Here is a 27300-nt window from a genome sequence, read left to right as displayed (position 1 = left end):
TTAACTGGAAGTTCCACATCTGCTTTTATTTTGAAAAACACATTGGATTGTGGGCGGAGTTTCAGCCGTCACGCCACAGACAGGACAGCCACCGCTCACGCGCAGCACTGCGGATACTGTGAGCCCCGACACGGGTGGTGAATTTCGGTCAGTCTCAGAGCCGTGCAGCGGTCATCATGGCTCTCTACGACTATGTCACGCAAGAGCAACTCTCGGGTTTTGATAAATATAAGGTGAGGCCCTTCTTATACATTCTTTTCTGGCCAGAGTGTAGGACTTTAGGGTGTCGGCTAGCTGTGCCGGACTGTTAATGCTATCATGAAAGCATGAGGTCTGCCGGTGTGTGCTGCTCTCTAGAAAGGACAACTGCTGCTTATTGTCACCTTTAAAGATAAACTGTATATTTCCCCTCGAATTTGTAAGAAGAATTGATTCATCATTTAGTTATTAACGTTAGTGTTACTGTTTATACTTAACATTTGAAGGTACAACATATAACGTTATAACGTTAAGCTATCAGTGGAAATAACCGGTTAATTCAATGGTGTGGTAACTTACAGTGACTTGAAACCGCTAGTGAAAGTAGATCTTCATTTCTAAACATTAGGCGACTGTGTCCAGCTTGTAAAAGTACACAGTGTCCAGTTTTTTTTAGTTGACCTACGTACTATGTTATGTTGGTTAGTTTGTAAACCGGGTTGAATTGTAAAGGGATGGGCTACTGTTTCCGCCTCCAACATGGATCTATGGTTAGGACATTATTTGCATGCGAGTCACACACTCTCCTATAGACAAGCAATGCTCTTTGTTTATCCATACGACCTGTGACTTGTGTTCATCATTATCATTATCATTATAGTTTAACGTTATCACATTAAATTCTCCAGTGCATGTTAGCTTGCTTAGTCTGTGTCTTGACTCCTGGGCTGTGGTAGACAGATCGTTGTTTTTATCTTCTTTCTTTTTTTTACCAGTACTCACACTTAATCTATACTTTTTAATCGATATACACTAACACTACTATTCAAAAGTAAGATGAAAAAATATTTTATTCACCAAGGACTCATTAAGATAATCAAAAGGGATTGCAAATACATTTATAATGTTACAGAAGATTTCTACTTCAAAAAAATCCTGAAAAAATGGGTGCTTTCCACAAAAATGTTAAGCAGGAGAACTGGTTTCATTGGAAATAAGAAGAAACGTTTCTTGAGCAGGTAAACAGCATTTTTAGAATGGTATCTGAAGGGTCATGTGACACTGAAAGACTGGAGGAATGATCCTGGAAATACAGCTTTGCCATGACAGGAATAAACTGCATTTTAAAATATATTCAAATAGTTATTTTAAATGGTTATACATTTCAAAATATCACTGTTGTTACTGTATTTTTTATCAAATAAATGCAGCCTTGGTGAGCATAAGAGACTCCCTTCAAAAACATTGGAAAACAATTTTTTATACATCCCAGACTTTTAAACGGTAGTGTATGTTCTATAAGTGACCAGCATTTAATGAATCTCTAGTTAATAGCCCCCTACAATGCCATTATGTACAGCTGTGTTCAACAAGAAACAGCTGAAAATATGACTTGCTTGCTTATTTAATGTTTTGTTTGAAGCAGGATGCATTTGAAGATAAACTGGGGCCTAAACAATGATCTCAAAAATATATAACTGCTCATATCTCCAACAACTACTAACAATATTGTTTTTGTTGAAATTCTCATAGTGCACTGCATATTATGTTTTTATTGCGTGGTGATTGTTTATTATTGTGTTTAATAACTGCAATAAACAATTATTAATCATTTTCGCATATCTGTTATTGGACACTAAAAGATGATCAGTATTGGTTGCTCAAGGTTCATGATGGTGTTAGGCTTTTCTGAACAGGATAGTGTGGTTAAAGGGTGTGGAACTGCTAGAGGGGTTGAGACTTGAGAGGTTGAATTCCTGGGTGTGATGCAGAGTTTTCTGCTTTTCTGAGTGTTTATATGTGAATGAAAGTAGCTTTGACCCTCTGCGTCTCCTGGTGTAATGTCTCTTGGTCTGATAAGTTGTATTCATTTACTTTGTGCTGTTAGGATTACTGAGTTGGTGCTATTCATGCTCTGTGTGTTTGCACATACTCCCTCTTGTGCAATTTTATTTTTAACCCTATAACCCCTGTTTCAACACTGTCTAAATGTATCTCAAAATAATATGCAATTTTTATAAAATGCTAGAGTGACACTATAATTTTTTTTGAACGAATTGATTAAATATTGTGTTAAATTGTATACATTCATTTTCTGATATTAAATTGTTCTTTACTTGCAAACTGAACTGATGATAATAATAATAATATGCATTTTAGTATATTTTTTGGTTTTGGTACAGACCTTCCGAGATCCAGATGTTTTCGAGGCTTCAATGGCCACCCTTCCCCTAAGCTCCAAGTATGACCTCACGCAGGGAACACATGCTGGGGGAGCAGTTGAAAAGTGATCTGCCTTCACCCCTGAATCATACCACACATTATAATGTGCTGTAGTGAAGAGTTTCATATATGATAGGTATTATACATTAAAGCCAATCCAAACTGTCTCGAGGTTAGAGTTTATTTTCCATTTGTGCCAGTCACTTTGGCAGAAGCTTAGAGATTCGGGGATATAATGTAGTTGCCATTTTTAATATCCTCATCTGAAGTCAGCGGAAACACTCTGTTGTTAGCACTTTTCAGCATTCACGCTCCTTGTCCTGGGTGTTATTGTGGTTTCTTACTCTGCACATCTTGTCGTCTTTCTCTTCTTTACAGTACAGTGCCGTGGACTCCAACCCCCTCTCTATCTACGTCATGCACCCTTTCTGGAACTCAGTGGTAAAGGTGAGAACGCTCGAGTCATGATTGTCATTTTTGGATGTTACCCAGAATCCACAAGGGCATTCTGTCCCTCATATGAAAGTGATAATAATAATCACTTCACCAGACAGATTCTTATTTATGTGTATTATTTAAATGTACTATTTAAACAATAATGTATTATTTACACAAATAATGGATCCATCAAAACTCAAGACTGAAATTATGGTAAGCATACACAAAGGTCCTTTCAAATATGACAAAACAAAAATATATTTTATCATAATATATTTAAATTATACAATGATAAGCCAAAACATTGACCAGTCAGGTGAAGTGAATATCGTTGAGCATCTCCTAACAAGGCCACATATGTAGATTTAGATGGGAGGCAAGCAATCAGTAATAATAATCAATGTGTTGGATGCAGGAGAAAAGAGCAGGAATACAGACTTGAGCGACTTTGACAAGGGCCAGATTGTTATGGCATGGCGACTGTGTCAAAGTATCTCTGAAACAGTAAGGCGTGTGGGTTGCTTCTGGTCAGCAGTGGGGAGAATTTGCCCACAGTGGTCTGAGAATGGACAAACCGCTGACAGGGTGGCTATCCAGTCGAACCGCCGAAGGCTATCCAGTCCGAGCCAACAGAAGGTCCACTGTGGCACAAGTCACACAATTTTAATTATGGTTATGGAAGGAATGTGTCACAAGTTCACAACACAGTGCATGGCACTCTGCTGCGTATGGGGATACTGCAGGACTCCTCCAGGGGTCTTGTAGAGTCCATGACCGCAGAGGACCAACAGCATATTAGGCAGGTTGTCATAATGTTTTGGCTCATCAGTGTATATTATAATGTTTAATATTGTAATTATATTATAATATATTGTTATTAAATTGTTGGATTTATTGTCAATCTTTATCAAAAATATTTTGAATCCATAAATGTATAGTGGTATTTCACATCAAAGCATAACATTACGCTGTGTTTTGCTTTCATTGAAATGCATATATGCAACATTAATGAATGTTCCGTCAGGATCTGATTACCTGCGAGGAGGAGCAGACCGTTTGCAACTTGCTCATTTCTCTTTCTCTCTCTTTCTGTCTCAGGTTTTGCCTACATGGATTGCCCCAAACCTCATCACCTTTACAGGGTTCATGTTCCTGGTACTAACCTTCACCCTGCTGTCCTTCTTCGACTTTAACTTTTATGCCTCAGGTGAGGTCAATAAAAAAGTATGATTGTTATGGTTTTGATGCACTAGTAAGAAGTATTGTTGGTTTATGCCCTCTTCCTCAAAGCTTGGAGCCCTTAACATATTTGTAATGATTACAACAATAACCTACTAAATTAGTGATGATGTACAATGATAAGAGAAAATATTTTTTTATATGGCAAGGATCAAGGTCTCACTTCCAGCTCATCATTCTTACAATTATCAACTAGTCATCATACACACCCACATTTGTACACATTCCCAGATCATTCACATTGCATTACAGAGCTTAAACACACTGTACATTCAGTGTTGTGGAGTGAATAATTAAAAGAAGTAGTGATACTACAAACTTAACTACTTATTTCAGTAGTGTGACATTTGTGTAGTGGTATTTTTCTCAAAATGGTATTTTCACTGATGTGTAGCATTGAAAAGTTAAATTAATTATTCATAAATGAACCAAAAAGAAAGAAAAATATAACTTTAAAATATTTAGTTAATTTGTACTTAATTATATAAATGATTAAATAAATATGTATATTAAATTAAACGCTGTGTATATTTTATATAAATTACAACAAATTATTTAAAGGATTCATTTTTAGTTAGGACTGGGTAAAAAAACCCTCAAATACTCAATTTAAATTCTTAATTTAATTATTAAATCCCAAGATTTAATATTTTTGTCTATTCTGTTCTCAGTTGATAAATAAACCAACTGTATCATCATGTCTCCCACACATTCAATCGTAATATTTAAATAAACCACCAATAATTCCGTATTGGTTTATTTAAAGGAATTAAATAAAGGATTTATAGGGATTTAACAAAATAAAGAAATACGAATTTTAAAAGTTTCAGGTTTATTGTTATGAAAAAAAACTATTTAAATAATTATTGTTTTGTTTTTTAAATATGCACACATTCAGTCTTATTCAAATGTGTAATATGTAATAGTTTCGTGTCTTGTCAAATTCAGTTATGATTTGGATGACTCATGTAAATAGCGGCATATTTTCAATTAAAAACGGTGAAATTTCATAAAAAATAGTTTGCATCACTGGATATTACTGTCGGTAGCTGAACATTTTTTATCGTTAAACAGCTGTCAAATATTAAATGTTTAGCTACTTACATCTTACGACACTCTTTCATGGCTAAATCTAAGCATCGCATTGGAATTCTCACTCGTCTTCTGTGAACAGTAACTTAAGAACGACTCCTTTGATCTGATTGACAAGCGTTGTTAGGCCGCAGAGGCGGACCACCCTAAAAATGTAACTTTTTGTCATCCTAACAACAAACAGTGGTGCATAATGGAGTACTGCAGAACAGCATCGAGAATATCAAATATTGGGGTTTACAGCATAATTTGAGTTTGAGAAAATTTGCCATGTACTGTACCTGATATATATCCGATTCATTTATATCAGAAGCTTGTGAATCGAAAACGAATTGACAGTGTGAAAATTGTGTCATGAGACCCAGCCCTTATAAAATTTCAATATCTTTTAAAGTGTAAAGCTGTCACTCTTGTTGAGTACCTACTTACAAATGGGATTCATTATTTTGTGGGTGTTCTTGTGTGGCACAGGGGATGGTTTTACACATGTGCCAAGTTGGATCTGGGTTGCTGCTGGCTTGTTCAACTTCCTGGCCTATACCTTAGGTGAGTGTGTCTTTGTTTTTGAAATAATACTAATGTTAATGACTCTTCTGTCAACTTGCGGTCTAAATGTCTGGGAATCCATTTTCAAAATTAATTCATTTGTTTTATTTAAGGCACACATTCTTGCTAATAAGGTTGTCAAAAACAATAAAAAAATTCACAATTCTCGTTAACACAGGAAAAACTAAAATATCAACATCATTAGGTCTATTAGGGTGCATTTGTACTAGGGCCTAATGCACAGGTCTAACATTTTGACAAAAATCATATTTTTTCTCCCACCTGCGTACATTTATGAACCTGCTGAGGTGTGCTGTATACATTAATAACTCACTAAATGACCAAAACAGGAACATTTGACCATTATACAGCCCCAAATCACACATTTGCATATGAAAATGTAGCAAATTTGCTGAAGCTTGTATTTTTCTAAGGGTAGGGCTGTGAATATTCTTTTCAGAGAATTTCTGAAACATTATGCTGATGTGGTAGCAAGATTGTCGGATGTGTACACATTCATATGTGATTTAAATATTTTTGTTGTGTGTGTGTGCATGCAGATGGTGTGGACGGAAAACAGGCCCGCAGAACAAACTCCAGCACGCCGCTGGGTGAACTATTTGACCATGGCCTGGACAGCTGGGCATGCGTGTTCTTCGTCGCTACAGTGTACTCTGTCTTTGGACGGGGTGAGACAGGCGTCAGCGTGGTGACGCTGTATTATCTATTATGGGTTGTCCTGTTTTCCTTCATACTGTCTCACTGGGAGAAGTACAACACTGGAATTCTGTTCCTGCCCTGGGGCTACGACATCAGTCAAGTGGTAATTTAATATGACCTGATGATAAGCTGAATGAAAAGAAAACTCTGTTTTACAAAATATATATTGAATAATATAATATTTAACGTAAGACAATATTAATGTGATATAATATTCATATTAATTAAAATATCTAATTAATTCACTATATTAATATATGCACTACTATTCAAAACTTTGGGAAAATCTGTACGATTTTGTTTTTTAAAGTTGCTTATTCTCACCCAGGCTGTGATTATTTACAGTTAGACATACAGTAAAACACTAATATTGTGACATTGTTACAATATAAACTGTTAAACATTTAGGTTTTACTATACAATACTCCAGTCTTTAGTGTCACATGATCCTTCAAAAATCATTCTTGTATGCTGATTTGGTGTTCTGTTTTCAACATTGATATAGGGATTCTTCAATGAATAGAAAGTTCAAAAGAACAGCGTTTTTGTGAAATTTAATCTTTTGTAACATTATAAAAGTGTTTACTGACATAATGCAATTTAATGCATCCTTAAAAGTGAATAAAAGTATTAATTTCTTGAAAAAACTCAATCTTGAAGACCCCAAGCTTTTGCATGGTAGTGCATTTTAAATTTAAATTTATAATATTGTTGCTGGTAAACTTTAGTTTATGAGCATGTCACACATAATAGATTAATACTCTATTGATCCTTGAATGAAATGATTACCATAAAAAGGCATTGCCAGGCAGGTTGTAATGACATTTTTGTTTTGTTTGTTCTTTTCAGACTATCTCTGTCGTGTACTTTGTAACAGCGCTGGTTGGCGTGGAAACATGGTACAATCCCGTGATTTGGAATATTCGTTACAGAGATTTCTTCACCGTTATGATTGTTGGTGAGTGGACTTTGCCCTTTCATTGGCTCCTCTTACAGTTAAATGTCACATGCTGTGTTTTCACTGGCTCTCAGACCAAACTAACAAATAACAAATTATGGGTGTGTTCACACTTGGCATGTTTGGTTAGATTAAAATGAACCCTGGTGCGATTGCTCTGTGCGGTTCATTTGAATAAGTGACCGCTGAAAAGATGGGTTTCTGTCTGCTTCCAAACAAACTCTGGTGCGGTTTGAATGAAATATGAACGCAACACAGACCAAAAACAGGACAAGATGTGTAACGGAGGGATTCCTGCGGCTGTTTTGACTCCTTTAAATATTTTATAAGCTCTTCACGAGTTCTCAGCTCCATCATATACTACTATCATGCTTGATGTTGAGCTTAATAAGCTGTGAAAAAGAAAAGCCTTCCTCAGACAGCATGTAATCGCAAATGCAGTGCTCTCTCTCGTCTTATTGCGGTTGAATGGTCAGATAGACGCACAATAATGTCAAAATGTCTGGAGTATTCACGTAAACATAGTTGGTTATGTCTTAAATTAAAATAAACAGTTGGGTGAAAACCGGATGTGTGTCAGTAAATTGGATCTGTGCATTCTGTCTTTAAGGGACAGCAGCATGTCTGTCTCATTAATGTTCATCAAACAACAAAAGACAAAGGGAAAAAGACTTGCTGCTCTTGACTGAATCACTTTTGTATCTTTAATAAGAATCAGTTCATATAGTGAAGACTGCAGTGTTTTTGTTATACACTTGATTGTTTAATTTCTGTAGTACTTCTTACTATATGTTAAATAAACCTGTAGCTGAAAAAAGTAAAGTGTGTTTAATTTGTATCTTTGCTCTATTGTATTGCAATTTGCTTCTTTGTTCTTATTTTTAATTTCTCATTCTGTGAAATAAGATTTTGGTCATATCGCCCACCCCAGCACACAGCATTGTTTTGGATGTTCGCCATGTTCCGTCACAAACTTTTTTCTTCTTCTTTAGGTTTAATGTTAAAAATGACTGAATGCTAAGCAAACCAGGGCTAAATGTATTATCTTTTTTTTTTTGGCCCAGACCAAAAGAACCAAGAGAACTAAACTACAATTGTGAACACATCCTAAAGAATGATTTCATATTTGTTTTTTGTTTTTCAGCTTGTTTATTTGTTGTAACATTGCCAATGAGCCTCTACAATGTCTTTAAGTAAGTTTCATTCCAGAACCTCATTTAAAACATACAGTATTGCACTTCATAGAAAATGACTCTTTGTACTATATTGATGTTCTGATAAATAATGTGTGCTTTGGAACGGGGATATCTGTTCTCACTGTTTCTCTCTGTATTTTTTAAGGGCGTACCGGAATAGCACCCTGAAGCACAGTTCGGTGTATGAGGCCTTGTTGCCGTTTTTCTCTCCCGTCCTCTTGTTTGTGCTGTCTACGCTTTGGATCAGTCTTTCTCCTTCAGACATTGTCCAGCAGCAACCCAGAATCTTTTATCTTATGGTGGGAACAGCCTTCTCCAACGTTACTGTGAGTTTACACAGTCCTCTAGTCTAGCTCTCTGGTGACAGAAAAGGGACAGTGACATGATGTATAGTAACCCATACTCGAAATTTGTCCTCTGCATTTAACCCATCCAAGTTCACACTAGGGTTGTGATGGTAAGGACATTTTACACCGGTTAATCGACATATGACAACACCGGTAATACCGGTATCACTGCTTATAAAAAGATAATTCGAAAGTAAAATGTGCAGCTTTTACTTGAATGTTGGGTACATTATTATTCTTAATGAAAAACACAACTAACCCTTTGCAGGTTTTACATTTCGCTTTTAAAAGCAAATCTTCCACATTCGTCTTGTCACTCAGCTAGTGACTCTTGTCCAACACGATAAATGAAATCTGACATCCTGCCATGACAATGGATGCCTTTCAGTTCCAGTTGAAGCATTTAGTCAAATGTCTGCTCCTGACATGCTCCTTTTTTTCTCCTTTTCTCTCTCAGTGCAAGCTCATTGTATGCCAGATGAGCAATACTCGATGCAAGCCATTGAGTTTGTTGTTGTTGCCGATGACCGCAGTGGTGTTGCTAGTGATATCTGGGACTGTGCATGATGGTGAAACGGCTGTCCTGTACATTTGGACTGCTGTAGTCCTCCTCACTCACATACACTATGGACTATCAGTGGTGAGTACAGACACACTGACGGCTTCCTAGATAATTAGTCATGAAGAATCTTTTTTTATATTGATATATTTTTAATTAATTATAATTAACCTTTAGTTTAACCTTTAAAGACCTAGAACATTTTTGGAGCACCTGACTCGCCTGTTCCTTTCTTTATTTTTCTAACCCATTATAGCAATAGGCATCAAGTGCCATATATCATTTTAAACAGGAGAACTTGAAGTTTCCATCTAGCTGATTTAAAATTCCCAATTTTACATTTATTTTGTCTTGGAATGGATGAATTTACCAGATTTAAGTAGATAAAAAAAAAAAAAAAATTCTTTACTCAACTCAAACAAATCCTCCGGAGGTTTGGATTTGTTTCCTTTAGAAAGTTTTACTTGGATATTCTAGATATCCAGATGAACTTTTGACTACATGTAACAATCCCTTTAAAGAACAATAGTTATTTTTAGCCGCCGGTGGCTGTATAGGTCTTTACGGGTTAATAATCATTGGTATTAGTAAGTTTCATATTTAAATTCAAATTATAATTCCATATACGTAGTTTTTCATATATATTAATAAATATAAAAAATTACGTAGTCCTGGTCAGAATTATTGGCACCCTTGGTAAATATGAACAAAGAAGCCTGTGAAAATAATTCTGCATTGTTAGTCCTTAAAAAAAAGTTATTGAAGTAAAGCATGAAAGTGTTTCATATTTTTCATTATGAAATAAATGTTTTTCTCCAATACATGTTGGCCACAATTAATTGCTCCGTTTTATTGAATATTTTCTGCAACCTCCTTTTGCCAAGATAACAGCTCTCGACGAACAGTTTTTTCCTATAATGCCTTGTGGGTTTGGAGAACACTTGAAAGAGATCAGAGAACATTCCTCCATACAGAATCTCTCCAGAGGTTCATGAGGTCCACTCTCCTCTTCAGTTCACCCCACTAGTTCTCTATTGAATTCAGGTCAGGGGACTGGGGTGGCCTTGGAAGAACCTTAATTTTGTCCTCAGTGACCCATGTTTGTGTTCATTTTGATGTTTGTTTGCCAAAAAGCTTCTTCAGATCTAAATATAGAACCCAATCCCCTTTTGAAGTTCCAGTAGTGTTTGACAGCTGAATATGCTGGAGTTTGTTTTTGGATGAGATCAGAGGATTGTTCTTGAAACCCTCCTAAAGAAACGTGTAGTGATGTATGTGCTGTTTGATGTTTTGATGTGCAATTCTCCAGCTGTGATCCTTGGAGAGTCTTTGGCCACTCGAACTATCCTCCTCACTGTGCATTAAGACAATACATGCGTCCTCTTCTAGGCAGATTTGTAATGCTTCCTGTTGATTGGAACTTCTTAATTATTGCCCTGATTGTGGAAATGGGAATTTGAGATGCTTTAGCTATTTTCTTACAGCCACTTTCTATTTTGTGAAGCTCAACAATCTTTTCCTGTAGAACTAAATTCTTTGGTTTGATTTAGGGAATTCTTTGTGTTCCCTTATTTATACTCCTGTCCTGTGAAACAGAATGTCATGGCTGGAAAATTTCATGTTAATAGTCACCCTGGTGTGCTAAAAATTGTAAATATGAAGGGGAATATACTTCAGAGATATTTTACTCATATGAATTTCTAGGTCTACCAATGATTGTGGCCAACGTGTTCGTGTCGGGATGTTTTTGAGCATCAGCCGACTTGTTTTTTCCTGTGCGCTCTGCATCTGTTGGCTCTAGTCGGACGGCATCAGATTATTTGGACCGATTTTGCATGTAGAATCGGCGTTGGGTCGACGGTGAGAGCGAGAACTCTTATTGGCTGTTCAGTTTAGTGGATGAGAATAATAGCAAAACAGCGAGCAAAGTTCAGACCGTACAGAGAGAAGGCTGTTCTAATTTTACATCGTTACCTGAGTTTTCCTGGGCAAATATTTTAATAATAACTTGAGTCGAGTGGAATAAAGAAAGTGATCAGCATGATTGATATTCAAAATGGTAAGCATACGTCGCTTTGTTTACGGCTTGTGTATCTGGAGCCTGCAGTGTTTCCCTTTTTGAATGATGAATATAGACAAATATAGCTGCAGAAATAGACACATATCTCATTTACACGCAGGCGCAGAACATGCGTACTGGTTGACCGTCAGCTGTAGTCCTTTTGGTGTGTTCAAGTGAAGCTTTTTCCCCGACGCGAGGCGACAACGCAGTCAGCTTTCATCAGTGCTAGTTCTTTGGCGTCGTTCCTACCTTCAATGTGATTTTTTTTTTTCCCCCAACATTCGTTAGTTTTACTTCAATGAAAGGTTAGATTTTTGTGAACTTATTGAAAGAAAGATCAAAAGGATAAACAATGCAGATTCACAGACGACTTTGATTCTATTTACCAAAAGTGCCAATAATTCTGACCACGACTGTGTGCGTGCGTGCATATATATATGTATGTATATGTGTAATTGATTTATAATTAATGATTATTACATATGTGGTTATTATTATTATTATTAACACTTTAATATTTAATAAACTTTATTGAACATTATGATATAATGAATATAATGTTGTAAATATCCTTAGCTTTCAATTTTTTCTAATCATCTTTTCTTTCTGTCTCCCTGTGCAGGTGAAGCAGCTGAGTGCTCATTTTAACATATATGCTTTCTCACTGAAGAAGCCCAATTCGGACTGACAGGACGAGGAGAAAATCGGCCTGAAGGCTGCTGAGGTCTAAGCTATCTCAGCATACTCTTCAGCTAGCCGACTCTCACCAATCACCAAGAAGACACAGCTAACGCAAGGAAACCAAATTGTACTGACCAAACGCGCCTTCTTATTCTGAGAATGCTGCTCAATCAACAAGAGGGTGGAGCTGCACCACAGGGCCCACTGATCCCTGAGGCAGAGCTGCACCATGGGGCTCATCGAGCCCTGAGACAGAGCTGCACCACGGGGCCTACTGTGCCCAGGGGTGGAGCTGCGCCATAGGATATATTGGGTTCAGACACACAATTACACAATGGGACTCATTAGCTCAGAAATGCAGCTCTACAACAGGACCCACTGAGCCCAGGATCTACAGTGCCTCGACTTGCAGCTGTGTAACAGAGCTCATTCCTCGCAGAAAGAACTGTATTGTGTTGCTCGCTCTGACAGTTTGGTTGTGTGGTATCCGTGAAGCTGGGGATTTCGCTTGTTTCCTAAGGAAATGTGCTTTTCAGCTGAGATACTAGGAGCCTTGAATGGTTAATCTCACTTATACGCTCTCTGTCAGATGAGTCACACTCACTCCCAACACGCTCCATCACATGTAGCAAACCACATGATGATGGACACACACATAGGAAGTGATGAATGTCTTCAGCTTATTCGATTTGAAGATTTTATTTACATTTAATTTTGGCCTCAAATGGGGGTGGGGGGGTCATGAAAGCAAAAATAGGCATTATTGAATTACGTTTCTATAATATACGGTATAAGAAGACTAAGAAAACTCTAATTTTCAGTTAATATGAAGATGATTTATGTGTATGAGGGAACAGGGATGTCAATTGCTTATCTAAAACTATGGTGCTTTTGCTGATCTCTAAAACTATATATACCGTAATTGTAATAATGACATAAGAAAAATTTAAACCACCTCAAAGATGACTTGTTTTGACTCCATTACAGTGAACACAAGCAACTAGTTTATTTATAATATTACACACGGCTCAAACCACCACCTCATCTGACCATTCGAACTTGTATAACTACTCTGAGATATTTTTTTGTTTTTGTTTCCTTTTTACATTGGTGATGGTGTGTCTGCATGCCGATTTTCAGTGTGTTTTTTTCAGTTCTCTTTTTGTTTTGCTCCACTAGTAAGCTTTTATTGAGTTTATTTGTGCTTGAATGAAGAGTGCGCTTCAAACCCTGTCCAGGAGAGGGTGCACTTGGAGTCAGCGAGTCAAACCTCGCTCCGTTCTTTAAACACGATAAAAGCACTAGTCTGTGTGCCACCATGTTCAACATGTCTGTTAAGCCTGCAAACAACAGGTGTCATGGCCTGCGTCAAGCTCATTCCAGCATTTAGTCTTTTTATTTCTCTCATTTTCCTTTACTTTGTCTGTCTACGTATTTGGTTTGGAGGACTTGTATGATGGTAATAGGATTTTTTAATTCACTTTCACTGGGTGTCTGTGTCCAGAAGTGTGCATGAGCTGAATGTAGTGTGTGTGTGTGTGTGTATATATATATATATATATATATATATATATATACATATACATGTATATATGTTTGGAAGTGTGCCTGTCTGTATGTGCATATGTACTGTATGTATATATCTGTGTATGTGGTTTACATACTCTCACTCTGGAAACCTCATGCCTCCATATGTTCTGTTTCTATGAGATGAGAGCCAGTCAGTGAAACCGATCGATTAATGTTTAAACATGTACAGCCTGTCCATGTTGTTATAACATTGTATTGTCGTTGTTCTTCTTGCTTTAACTTTTTTAACGTCAATAATACGGTGAGATACATATTTCTCATCCTACAAAGACCTCCCATTTCACATGAATCAAGAAATGACATGGATAAGGTACATACTTAAATTTGTTATATCCAATGTTAATTCTGTATTTACTGTAATGTCAATATCTAAATACTGTCCGGTACAATTTTGCAATATATTATTTGTTAAAGAACGGTGTGATGACACTCATTGCTAAGAGCACTAATGCAGAATTTAGATCAGAAAGCTTTTTTTTTAAAGCCAGCAGATGGCGCTTTTTTCTTTGCATGTGATAGAACTTTGACGTTCTTTGCATGGAGTCTGTTCCTCTGAGGGTCAAATTTACTTTACAAATTGGCACATTTCAAGTTATTAGTGCACATACCGATAGGGGAGGCTACTGTCAGATTGGCTGCTTGATGCATAAATTTTGTTGGTTACTATTATTATACATTTTAAAACTGTAAGCATCCCTTTTAAATGTGATTGTTTTCGAGCTATACAGGTGGCAGGATAACTGCTGTATAACTGCATTTGTGTGATGCTTTCAAGAACAAGCAATTGTATACCTTTTTAATCTAAAGTGGGATAAAAACACTCAAACATCTGCATATTGTAAAACAAAATCCAGCCATGTTGTAACATTATCTTGTTGTGCTGCCCCATTAAATGTAAGTGTATCCATGGTATCATTTTGTCCTATTGCAGATTTTGACACCCCAGTCTCAGGACAGGCAGGATTTCACTCAGTGCTGCTGCATCTGTGTTTCGGGCACAAAATAGTGCACCACCAACGTTTTGTTTCCTTTAAGTAGCCCTTACAAAAAGTATTGTTGCGTTGCTGATTTGGTTGATAAAACCATGGAATTGTCATTTTTCATTGGTTAAACGCACTTTTTCTTTTTGAATATAGAAAATTGTATCCAAGAGTTTTGAAAGAATCTAGTTGACATTATGCCCTATAGCCTAATATTTACTTGAAGTACTTCCTGAGATTGTATGTTAATATTTCAGTAACACACTTGAATGTTAACTGTTCAGTGTTCACTGGTGTAGTTTAATGTTCATGACATGGAAGTAACTAGATAAAATATTTTAATAGTTTTTTTTTTAGCGTGTGATAATATATTTTTTAAATGTGTATAGGCATCTATTGCAATTATTTTGTGATTTTACCTGCGATATTACACTCTAAAAAATGCTGGGTTGTTTTAACCCAATTTTGGGTAAAATATGGACACACCCAGCCGTTGGGTTAAATTTTTAAATTGCATTTTTGATCCAACGTTTGGGTTTGTCCATATTTGACCCAAAATTGGGTTAAAACAACCCAGCATTTTTTAGAGTATAAACACTTAAAGTTAAAGTAATTTCTAACCTCTTTTTAGTTGTGCTGTCCACATTACATTCACACTTTTTCTCACACCAATCAAATAGCTATAATACCAGTAAAGGCCTACTATTAGTTTTAACTGTAGGCCTATTATAAAAAATGAAGACAAATTGTTACAAAAGTGTTAGCCATAAGCATTCACCCTGTTGTGGGACCTTATTGAGCTGTGGCAACCAATATATATTGTATCCTTTTCAAAACTGTTCTGAATTGTTAAACCATATAGTAAAAAAAAAAAAAAATATATATATATAGCCTATATATTTATCTATTTTACATAATTGTTACATTGTGTTTGAGGGTTAGCTAGGACACTTTCGCGGGATGATCCTGGTCTTAAACTGACAGTTAATCGGAGGTTGCATGAATTAACCAACGCTAGTGTCTGTGTAATGTTCCTGGTGCGCGGTCCGTTTTGTGCGTGGCTGACCCGGTACCTCCAGTGGGACCGCGCCGTCCTGCCCGGGAGTGCGCGCTCAATAATGCATGCTCGTCATTAGAAACCGGAGAGGCCCGGTGTATTGCCCTTTTTTTTCCTGGGGAACGCTAGTCAGGACTCAGCAGCACCTTACGTTACTCAGAAATCATCCTCGAACATGGGGACGTGTGGCTGTTTTCCCGCCTCGTGCACTAATGGTTGTATTTTTTTCATGCAGTTGTACATTTTGCTAAGTTTTATCTGGGTTACTATTAGCACCGAGCGGTGTCACTTCTGCTTGACCCAGAAGCCCCGGCATTCATATTTTATTCAAACCGGGATTAACGGCGCTTACATCAGTGACGATGAACTCGAGGTTAATAACGGCTCAAACACCGCGCCGCGCGACCTTTCAGTTTCCCAAAGCACGTGGGGGTTTGAAGTTGTCGCGCTATTTTATCGCAGACTTGTGCGGTGTTTTGTAAATAAAAAGTGTTTGAGATAGTTTGATATTTTAAATAGGCCTAGTCTTCAAATTACACGTTCATTGAGGCATTTCAGTCTACATTATATAATGACAGAATAAATAAATAAAAATATATTTTTTTCCCTCACAGAATTGTTTAAAATTAAAACATTAAAACATCCTACTATTGTAAAAATAGCCTAAGTCAGGGAATATGTGCAAGTGAATCATTTTTCAATTCGACTAATGATTTATACACTATCTTTGGTGTTAGGCAAGTTTGGGCTTGTTTAATGCAAGATTGGGCTTGACAGGTGCCTGGTCACCTTGACACAGTCCACTGAATAAATTGTTAACATTTCTGTAGCTAAAACAGTAGAGCATTGGCTCTTATTGTGTTAAGTTAAATCTATTCAAGGATATACAAACACCTAATAGTGTATTCTGTCAAAAAGCAAATCTAAATGTAGGCCCATCACATATTCATTCCCATGGAACTCAGGGTGAAGTGCCTTTTCATCAGTAGGTTGACGGGCACAGTAAGATGCCCCTGTAGCGTCCTTCCATTTAAGTCACTCAGGTGGTACATATTTGTTATTTTCTTCTATGGTGTGTTTAATTAAAGCAGAGACAGATGGGATTGTCTTGGAGTTAATGGTAGCACCCTGGTAATGTCCAGACATTATGTCATTGGTGTATTTGAGGTCAGGCCACTGGTTGGTGATGTATTGCTGGACATGTTCATATACTCTTGGACATGAAAGCCTGCACAGTTCCAATGAATTTCATTGCATTATATAGTAAAATATTTTAAAGAAATTGAGCTTAAACGCTTTTCAAAATAATTTCCTAAAAAGAAGGTTAGTATGTTTCATATTTTAAAAAACAATAGACTGAAAAAATATGGACAATTTGTAGTTGTCAAATGTTAGGATAACGTTTGTATTATTCAAACTGATTTCTAAAGGATCATGTGACTGAAGACTGACGTAATAATGATTGCTGAAAATTTTGCGTCGCATCACAGAATTGAACAAATTACATGTTTGAGTAATTTAAAATAGAAAACATTTATTTTAAATTGTAATAATATTTCACAAAACTACAGTTTTAAAAAAAATACAGCCTTCTTTCAATAAAACTAAAAAAAAAAAAACGTTTTAATGGTTTTGACCATTACGTCAAAGTGGGTTAGAAGTATTTTTTGCAAAAAAAATGCTAGAAAAGAAAATTCTGAGAAAAGAAAAGCATTTGTTTGCAGATGCTGCTTGGTTTGATGTGTTGTTACTTAATGCAATCAAATTGAAAAAAGTTGGATTATATGATTTCAGGGTGTTTAGTTGTCCACAAGTTGGGGAACTATGTGGTTACAAGTCTGAGAAGAGGCGCAGACATGCCACACTCACTTCGGATCAATCTCTCTCCAGCACATATCTATACACGCACACACAAAGGCCAAGCCCCCTCAGCACCATATCATGTACCAAAACAAAGTGTTCATAATTCATGAGCTCCTCACCAGTTGAAAAGAGGGAAAGATTCCTTTACATGTTCATTATTCAAAACCCTTCTGGCCATTGGGGAGCAGCCACAACACAGTTGGTCATTTAACAAACACGTTACAAAACAGGCACACCTCAAATACTCAAACATTAGCTTAATTAGGTGAGTACAATTATGCAAGCAGTCCAGAATTGTGTATCCTGTCAATTTATTTGTAACAAGTTACAAGTTTTAAAAAAAGACGTACCAAAATTACATTTCCAGATTCCTGAACATTAGTTTTCTACTTCGTTGAATTCTAGGCGTCCGGTAAAATACTTCAATTATTTTCCTCAATAAACTGTCTTTTGGATCCTCATCCTTTGGCACCGACTGGCATAGTTGAGTGATGCCATTGAGATGCATTCATTCAATAAGCGAGAAACATGATAGGAGCTTAAAACCTACAATGGGTATCAGTCAAATCCCATCCAGACAATTAAGAGTAGTCAAATTGTCCTGGGACCGAGGGATTAGGGTGGGCAAGAGGGGAGGTAATGGGAAGAAGAGATGTTGACTGCTTTTTCAAGCAGATAACAATGTAGGCAATTGCGGCATAATGTTACCACAAAAACAAATTGGAGAGAGAGGTACTTGCAATGAAAGTGAATGAATATAGGGAATTAATAGAACAACAAAAAAAACTATTAGAAATAACCATACTTTTGATTGATTAATCACATAACATTTCAGAAAACGTATAATACAAAGCAATTGTCTTAATGTACTCTTTAAATATGGAAATGAGTTATCTATTTAAATATGCACTGATTTGCATACATTTCCAAAACAGAAACGGATAAAGCCAGATTCAACATTCTTGTTTCAGTTTGTCGATATACTGTGGGGATTTTGGATATCTCTTTTTTTTATCACTCCATAAATCAGTTTTTAGGAAAATGTTTTTATATAAATCCACTGTAAAAACCTTCAGAATTAGGATAGAACTAAGTTGGGTGCATGTACAAGCTACTGAAGTGGAGATTTCTAGCTCAGGGCATCAGAAAAAAAAAGACAAGTATTGTATGATGCAAATAATAGAAGTGTAATAAAATAAACATGTCCAGTAAATGTGTTAGATGTTTTCTTTCCACTAGTCTGAAATAAGACACGTTATGAAAGCAAAAGAAAAACAAAATCTCAAAACTGACCAGTGCATGAAAAAAAACCTAAAGTTTTGCCTGTCTTGTGTCTTACAGAAAATGAGAGATGAATGAAAATGATTAGTTTTGTGGTAATCAACATTAATTCACAAATGCTGTCGAGCAAGCTTCATTTGTATTAAACCTGGAGTACTCTTTTTAAGAAAGCCTCAAATGTCACCCAAAATCCATTCTGAGTATTTCTGTCTTTTTGTCAGATTTGTTATGTAAAGCAGACGGAAGCATTGGTAGGTTGAGGTCCGTGACTCGGCGCTGTATAGCCGTTCGCAACTGAATGGAGTTTCTTTTCGCTGTATTACTGGGGATGCCTGTCCCTCCTCCCCCTCCCGTTCCCACGTTCCTCTTCTCCTTTCCATGTCTCAGGTTTTTGATGACGAGAGCTTGTTGTCTTTGAGATGGAAACAGTGGCGGTTTGGACCCATTCACCAAGAAAGACGAGGAGCCTGTGCCAGCCGTTGTGTGGCGCGTCAAGCCTACCCAAGTGACTTTTCTAGGTGCGGATTCTTTAAGCGTCCCAGTGTGTCGTAGTCGCGGTAAAGGAGAGGTTTGTGTTGTGGTTTCCATGGCGCTGAGGTGGCGAGCATTGTAGGTTTTCTCCTCAATGGCCAGTAATAGATCCTTAAAGCGCTGTCCCGTTCTGGGAGAAGGCCCTTTCTCGGAGTAGAACGTCTGTAACTTCTCTAACTTGTCATCATGCTGATATTCACAGTCCAGAGATTGATATTTGTCAGAGTAAGCCGGTCTCAGATCATGTGGTTTGATTGGTGTTTTCATTGTCTGGGAGTCTCTAGAGGTGTCTATGGTTACAGTGGCATCACAAGGGGCAGAGTCACAGAGTTTGGTGCCGCTCTCCTCTCTGCAGGAACACTTAGGGGGTGAGACACGAAGCATCTCCTTTTCACCAAACGTTGAGACTAAAATACACACATAAACAATTTCGGTCAGCTGAATATGCATTATGTGAATTTCAAAATTGAACAAATGATAATAGCATTGTAGAGTTCTGCAGGAATTAATCTTTGAATTAGTGAGAATTAGTGAGCACATTTGGTTCCATTTTCCTTAAGTCAATGGGTTTTTTGAATGGGTTTTTGGTTAAATGCCTGAAAAAAGATCTGTGATTATCATCTTATTATCTGTTTTATTCTGACATAAAATACAACGGTAAAAAAATATTTGATGGAGGCAGTTTCTAACAAGTGGCTACCGTAATTGGGACTACAGAGATTGTGTGGGCCATTAAACGTCCTCACGCCAAACAGGTAAACTCATCTACTCACTAGTTAGCTTTCACAGCCTCAATGTGTTTACACTCACACTCTTGCAAACTATTCTATCTCAAACTTGACGTTGAAGTCATGTGACCGTGGTGTAGTTCGTTATAGCCTAAATCCCCGTTCACTCCAAGAACGATAAGTATAAAGATAACTATATTAGCCTCCACACCAGCAAACTACATCGTTCTGTTTATTCTAAGTGCGTGTTTGTCTGTCACTTTAAATGCTCGAGCTTGTTACAGCAGGATGGATTCTGATTGGCTGTCTATGTTTTTATCGTTCATCAGCTGGATAAACTCATTCTGAAAGTGATTCCAGCGATATCGTTTCTCTGTGCCGTAATCGTTACAGCTTTAGTGTGAACTCTGCTATTCTTTAATATTGAGAACGATTTTGAGAACTATATCCTTATCGTTATCTTTATAGTTATCATCCTTATGTGAACGGGCTTTAACTTTAGGTTTTTACATCTGCCGATTGTATTTAGGGTTCAAAATTCCTAAAAGAATCTTAAAATGTGTAACCATTGTGAACTTTAGCAGGTATCAGAGCTTATTTTATCCAATAATCTAAAAGCCGATGTAAAAAAAATGCTGACTTCCGGGTTGGCCTACAAAAATAGATCATCACTGCAACACTCTATAAAAATGATCGTTCCTATAAACGTGCATTACCTTTAGGAATCAGTCCATCATGTGTCTCCACAAGTATGGCAATCTCATTCGCTGTGTCCACAGGCAGTGAGGTGGGGGAATCTGCTCTGTCCACTAGGCTTGGCTGCTTTGGTCTAATGATCTCCGCAGGTCTTTTCATGCCAGTCTGGGCATCTCTGTCCTGTGATTGGCTGCTTTGGGTCTTACTGGCCTGCCTTGAGCTCCTCTCGTTGGCTGTGTCACTCTGAGGAGACTAGTGAAGGAAGAGCGTGTTAAATGTTGTGTGTCCGTGAGTATTTACGAAACAAGATGAAATTCTTGGATATAGAAGGACAAATCACCTGTTGCTGACTCTTAGCACTTGCATTGCTTCTCCCTCTCGACAAGCCTTTATTCAGAAGATTCCATTCGCTGTTCTCTTCTCTCTGAAGACAATGACTGACATGTTAGCTGTGATCCAAAACTGAGTTTTGTCCTCCAAGATGGAGGACACAAGAAATGCTGATAAATATACTTGTATTTAGGCATGCACCAATATATACATACTGATAATTATTCTCATGTTATGGTCAATAACTGATAAATGGTTGATATATCTTTTTACCTTCATGGTCCTCACAACTTTCTGATGCCTGTTGAGTTTTTTCAGCAGTATATGGTAGCAAGCTAAGATGGCAGACGGCTTGTTACTGATGACAGTGTGGATGATATCAGAAAGACCGTAACCTAGAGATTCAGTCATGTAGTTTAGCACAGCTGAATTTAGATCCTCTGGATGCAGCCTAAACAAGCAACAAAGAACACACATATACACATATCAGGGAATGGTTTCAAGTTGTCTGCCTTTTGTGCATCTGTTCCTTTGGGTAACTTTAGCATAAGCTTTCATTTAGCAGGTACCTGTTTTTATGAGTTACAGTATGGAGGGGTCTCTTGGCATAACCCTCATTCAACCATTTATCCTCCATTGCTGCTTTTATTGTTGGCCTTTTTGCTGGGTCTGGTTCCAGCAGAGACAAGACAAACTGTACAGCCGCTAGAAAGAAAAGAAGAGAGAGGACACTGACATCCTGACACTGCTAAAGTAGTCTCAAAACTCGGTTTTAACCTTACACAGAAGATCTCAACACTGATTTGTCAGAGGAGTGAGTGAATGTGTGTGTGTCCGACCCAGACTGAACTTCTCAAGGTTTCTCTTACAGAAGGGCAGATCAGATTCACGAAGCACTTTGCTCCCCTGTGCCACCTTCTCAATCTGGGGGGACTCTTCAGATCAGAGTGCCAGTTTGGCACTGCGCTGGCCTTGTGTGTGTGAGGGTAGTGTTTGTGTCAGTAGACAGTGACGATCACATTTACTCATTCACTTAGAGTGCCATTACAGACAGCCTCAGGATGTCAACAAAACACACAAAATGGCATACCGTAAACTTCAATCAGAATTCATTTCCACCATACTTCAACGACAGTCATTTCCGTCAGGACCACTATCATCTAAGATGATTGACAAATAGCATACAGTTTGGATTGGAGGTATGGTTCGGTTCTGGGCAAGAACTTAATGTATTACATAATTTAATGTCAAATATAATTCAAGAAATTAGTCTGATTCAAAGGGGAATCTGAAGGCCAAATCCTGACTGACAAGAGGTGGAGCTGGGGATGGAGGAGGGTAATTCGCTCCTGAGCAGCGCAATGGCTGCTGATAATACTGAAGGAGCTTATATATGTATACAGTGATCGGCGTCAGGTAGACGTGGATCAGCTGACAGTCACGTCACTGCCAGACATGACGTGAACTGTCATAACTAAGCTTTTCATTGTTAGCTTAAAGAGCTATTTCTGCCTGATTTAACACATAAAAAGGTATAAATTCAGTGATGTTAAATATAATTTTTGACTTGAAAAAAAATATGTAATTTAGGTGTTACCATTTTTCAGTGTATGTTTATTTTATACTATTAATAATCATGCTAAATGATATCCAGCATAACATTGAACACACTTTCAATGTTTTTGAAATGATGAAATGATTCAGCAGATGATATCCAAAGTGACACTTTTCACACAAAGTGACATGATTATAAAGTGCTGCATCTGCAAATGTATTGCATCTGTAACTTTCATTACTCTGATGTTTTTCTTTTTAATAAACAATGAGCTGGTTCAGAGAAACAGGAGGCAATTCACCATACGTAATGTACAAACTACCTCACGATGATCTAATGTAACCCGCGACGGAATCGGGGAACCCAGCCGGGTTCTGTTCCACTAGCAGACATTTTGCGTCATCATGTTTGTAGTGTATCTATTTTTGTGATTGGTGAATATACTCTGTTATTAATATTCATGAAGATTAATATTAATGTGCTGGATCAGATGATCTCACAATCTGATTGGGAAGAAGGAAGGACACTTCGAAATGCACTACTGCACTCAACCCTTTTTCTCTAATTCTCTTTTCTCTTTCTGTGTATCCGGACCTGATGAAGAACTCCTTAGGGATGAATCTTTAACTGTATATAGGTGTGTGCATATACAGTACCGTTCACAAATTTATAATAACTTTATTTTTCTGATTTTAATATATTTTAAAATGCAATTCATCCTGTGATGAAAAAAAGCTGAATTTTCAGCATCATTACTCCACTCTTCAGTGTCACATGATCCTTCAGAAATCATTCTAATATGCGGATCTGCTGCTCAAGAAACATTTATTATGTTAATTCTGCTAAATATTTTTGTGGAAACAGTGATGCATTTTCCAGTATTATTTGATAAATAGAAAGATCAAAAGAACAGCGTTTATTTTAAACAGAAATCTTTTGTAACATTATAATAATTGTCTTTACTGTCACTTTCCAACTCTTACTGACGCAAACATTTTGAATGGTAGTGTATATAATGGGGATCAATCTCCACACATAAAACCTGAAATCACCTTCATGGACTAGCCAATAGTTTCAGGTAAGAGGATAATAGAAGATAGTAAATGTCAATAAAAAAGTGAATGGAAAGTCCCCACCATAATTCATAGTTTTGTTGGCAGAGGTCACTTACAGTAACTCTGCCCAACATTGTCTGATTGAGCCGGACAAAATTACAAAAGAAATGTCACTGGTAACAGGAGCAGTCGCATGGAGAGGTGGATGGTGCGCAAGCAATAACCGCTGCCATACATTTTACCTTTGCTGATGTCCGACGGTATCACACTGATTTCTCCATTCACCATTTTCAGGTGAAGTTGCTTGATGTTGAAGGGCTCCACCGTAAACGGTAAAGTGCCGGTCAACATGGCAAACATACTCACACCCCTATGCATAAACACAGAAACACACAGAGCCGCATTAAAAAGACACCCAAAATCAGCTGAGATTATATGTGATCGCCAGTTCTAGAAGACTCACACAGACCACACGTCCACTTTAGGGCCGTACTTCCTGTGGGCCAGCAGTTCAGGAGCAGCGTAAGCAGGGCTGCCACACTGCGTGTTCAGAAGCTCCAGAGAGAGAGAATCTGCCTTCAGAGTGTTACTCAGACCAAAGTCTACACACAAACACACTCGCATGTTAGTGGACTTGCATGAATATACAACTGCCCACTGTTTCTGATACAGACACTGAATAGCAGACTGTGAATAATAAACTAATTTTCCATTTGTTTTTTTCTTCCTTTGTATGGTATTATTTTTGAATGTCTAATTACAAAAACATCAGATTTCAGAAGGCAAAAATTAAATACACGGATAAAAGGATGAAAGAGACATTGCTTGATGCTATTACTTATGATATTTCTCATTGGTAAGTGATAAGTTTAGCTAAATGACTAATTGTAAATTAGTTCTTCCTGTGCGCTTGCATTTGTGTGTACTACTGCAACCATATTTATTCTTAGAGGTATTAATGTAGAAAGCTTTGACAAAACTTTTCTCATATTAAATGATGTACATATACTATGTAAAAGAGGCAAGAGGCGAGACACACTCACCAACTATCTTAATGTTGTTGTGCTCATCCAGTAGGAAGTTTTCAATCTTCAAGTCCCTAGTTTAAAAAAAATATTCAGAGATGAAGGAGGTTAATTCATTAAAAATAACTCCTACATAGTTGGGTGCAAAATTCTGATAGCACACTTAAAAATCTGGGTATTTTTTTCCCTTTCAGATTTAAATCTGAAATAACTGTTTTAGGATTGTGAACACTTACCAATGTTGCAAGAAGAAGAAAAAAAAAAGGTAAGATTTGGCACTATTTTTTGTTCACCAGGAAAACTGAGCAAAAAAACATTATTGTTTTCATCAGTTTCATTTTAGTATTAATTATATACAGTGCTATTATAGTAATGAATTAGCTTTTATCTTTCAATTTTCAGTTTTTATTTTAATTATTAAAATAAATGTATAAGTAATTTTGTTATTTGCTTTTGTAATTTTTATTAAAAACAAATCGTACGTTTTTAAGTTTAAGTTTTTCATCTAATATTTATATTTTATTTTATTTCAGCTTTATTTTAAATACTGATTTTTTTTAATAGTTTTAGTTAATGATGATAATATAAATGTAATACATGGGGGGGGGGGGGGGGGGTGCAAAATGGCTGCATTTTTACTAGTGGTCTCAGACTTTAGGACCCCATTTATATATATAAACATGCAAACACACATGTGGGTCCAACTGATAGGAAACTCAGATCAACTCCCTCCATGATCAGCCAAGAACCTCTAGCAGAACATAAAATGTAATGAAAAATGAGAATTAAAAGGGGATTTGTACTAAGAACAGACCTACGAGAGTTATTGTTGGTGATATCACAGCTTGGTGGTCCTGGATGTTCAGTCCTTCTGCCAAGTTTTACTTTTACATTCTCCGCTCTACTTTTCCTTTTATCTTACTCCCTCTTTCTCCCTTTCTTTCCACTTCATAATAAACACTCACACTCACTTTGACGACCGCACGCTCACATTTAATATGAAATTATATGAAAAGCCTATAAAAATATCACAGCCCTCAAAGCTATTTTCATTTCCCTCCATTTTTACTGACATGGCTGACATCTCAAAGCTCAATGGGCGGCCTAACGTTCCTTTACACACACACACACACATACTGACACTGTCCCTAAAATGTCCAAAAAAGAAAAGGCTGAAAGACTACTCTGAAAATCTGCCAGTATTAAAGTTCTCTGACAGTGTATTAGGGGAAAGCAGTTTGACTGAGCTTTTCGGGGGAATTATTAGTGTGTACAGAGAGGTCAGCAGAGACCGGCTTAAATTTATAAAGAGTGTTTGTGGAGCCAGTTGATAAAATAGTTTGATTTTGGGCTGATTATTCTCATTTGAAGTGAGTGAACTTTTGAACTAAAATGGACATGAACCCACATGCTCCTTTCGTTACCATAGGGACTGTATATGTTGACTAACGCGGCGGGTAGTCAAGTGTGTGTGTGTGTGTGTGTGTGTGTGTGTGTGTGTGTGTGTGGCGTGTAGGTTGATGTACGTCCTTTGATCCTTGACATACTCTAAAAAAGGCTCTTTACTGAGTGGATTGTGTGTGCGACCTCAGCATTATGAAGCTTCATCCTGGGACTCCATTAGTAAGGAAGTCAGTGAATGATGTGTTAACCATAGTGGCTCTGGCTGATGATGTCATGAGAAGCTAATGACATTCCCACTCTTGCCTCAATTAGACTTCACTGGCAAACCAAAGAACTGCACACACACACACACACACACACACACATACATTTACTTGTATAAATCAGGACATACTTTAGCCTGTTTTTTGTTTTGTTTTTTTTACTCTTACCCTATACCTCTAAAACAACAAAATGTGTTTTTAAAATAAATGTATTCATTTTTTAGATATATTTATAATTTTTTATATTGGAATAGAAATTTGACTAATAAATTCTAAAATATTAAATTAATTAAAAAAATTAACTGAAATGTTTAATATCATTTGTATTATTAATCATTTATTGTGTTAATGATCTAATATAATTTATCAAATCCAAAATGTATCCACAAACTATAGCTAATTAAACCCACACACATTGCTCTTTGATTTCACCTATTTTCAGACACACTTTTTATTAAAACAAAATTGGTAGCACTTTTCCTTTACCTTCCCAGTCCTTTTACCCATGTACATTCTATGTACTTATTATAGTTATTACAATAGCTAGGTAATAACTAGGTACTAATCCCAAACCTACCCCTAAACCTAACCTTAACCATGTAGTTACCTTATATTAACCAGTACTTTCTTATTTAACACTAAGTACACGTACTGTAAAATAAAGTGCAACCAAAAAGCTATAA

General features: G+C 36.9%; 2 protein-coding genes across 2 annotated transcripts in view; one reads left to right on the top strand and one right to left on the bottom strand.

Moving 5' to 3' along the window:
* Positions 1–12: 12 nt before the first annotated feature.
* On the top strand, positions 13–14756 carry selenoi (selenoprotein I). Its single transcript, XM_079587904.1, has 10 exons — positions 13–233; positions 2800–2868; positions 3958–4066; positions 5662–5736; positions 6297–6559; positions 7306–7414; positions 8559–8607; positions 8756–8936; positions 9415–9597; positions 12201–14756. Exons 1-10 carry the CDS (start codon positions 177–179, stop codon positions 12306–12308), a joined length of 1203 nt encoding a protein of 400 aa, XP_079444030.1. The 5' UTR covers positions 13–176; the 3' UTR covers positions 12309–14756.
* A 3289-nt stretch (positions 14757–18045) lies between these two features.
* Positions 18046–27300, bottom strand: part of LOC306986421 (uncharacterized protein) — a 110763-nt gene continuing 101508 nt past the window's right edge. Inside the window, exons 3-10 of the mRNA XM_079589636.1 lie at positions 24969–25024; positions 24389–24527; positions 24168–24295; positions 21885–22020; positions 21589–21766; positions 21326–21409; positions 21006–21237; positions 18046–19968 (exon numbers count right to left, since the gene is read on the bottom strand). Of these exons, the coding sequence (XP_079445762.1) occupies positions 19211–19968; positions 21006–21237; positions 21326–21409; positions 21589–21766; positions 21885–22020; positions 24168–24295; positions 24389–24527; positions 24969–25024 (1711 nt within the window). The 3' untranslated portion in view covers positions 18046–19210. The remainder of the gene's footprint in view (positions 19969–21005; positions 21238–21325; positions 21410–21588; positions 21767–21884; positions 22021–24167; positions 24296–24388; positions 24528–24968; positions 25025–27300) is intronic.

The sequence above is a fragment of the Phoxinus phoxinus genome (assembly GCF_949152265.1).
Source record: "Phoxinus phoxinus genome assembly, chromosome: 18".
Classification (NCBI taxonomy): Eukaryota; Metazoa; Chordata; class Actinopteri; order Cypriniformes; family Leuciscidae; genus Phoxinus; species Phoxinus phoxinus.
This window is presented reverse-complemented; position numbering and strand designations above follow the sequence as displayed.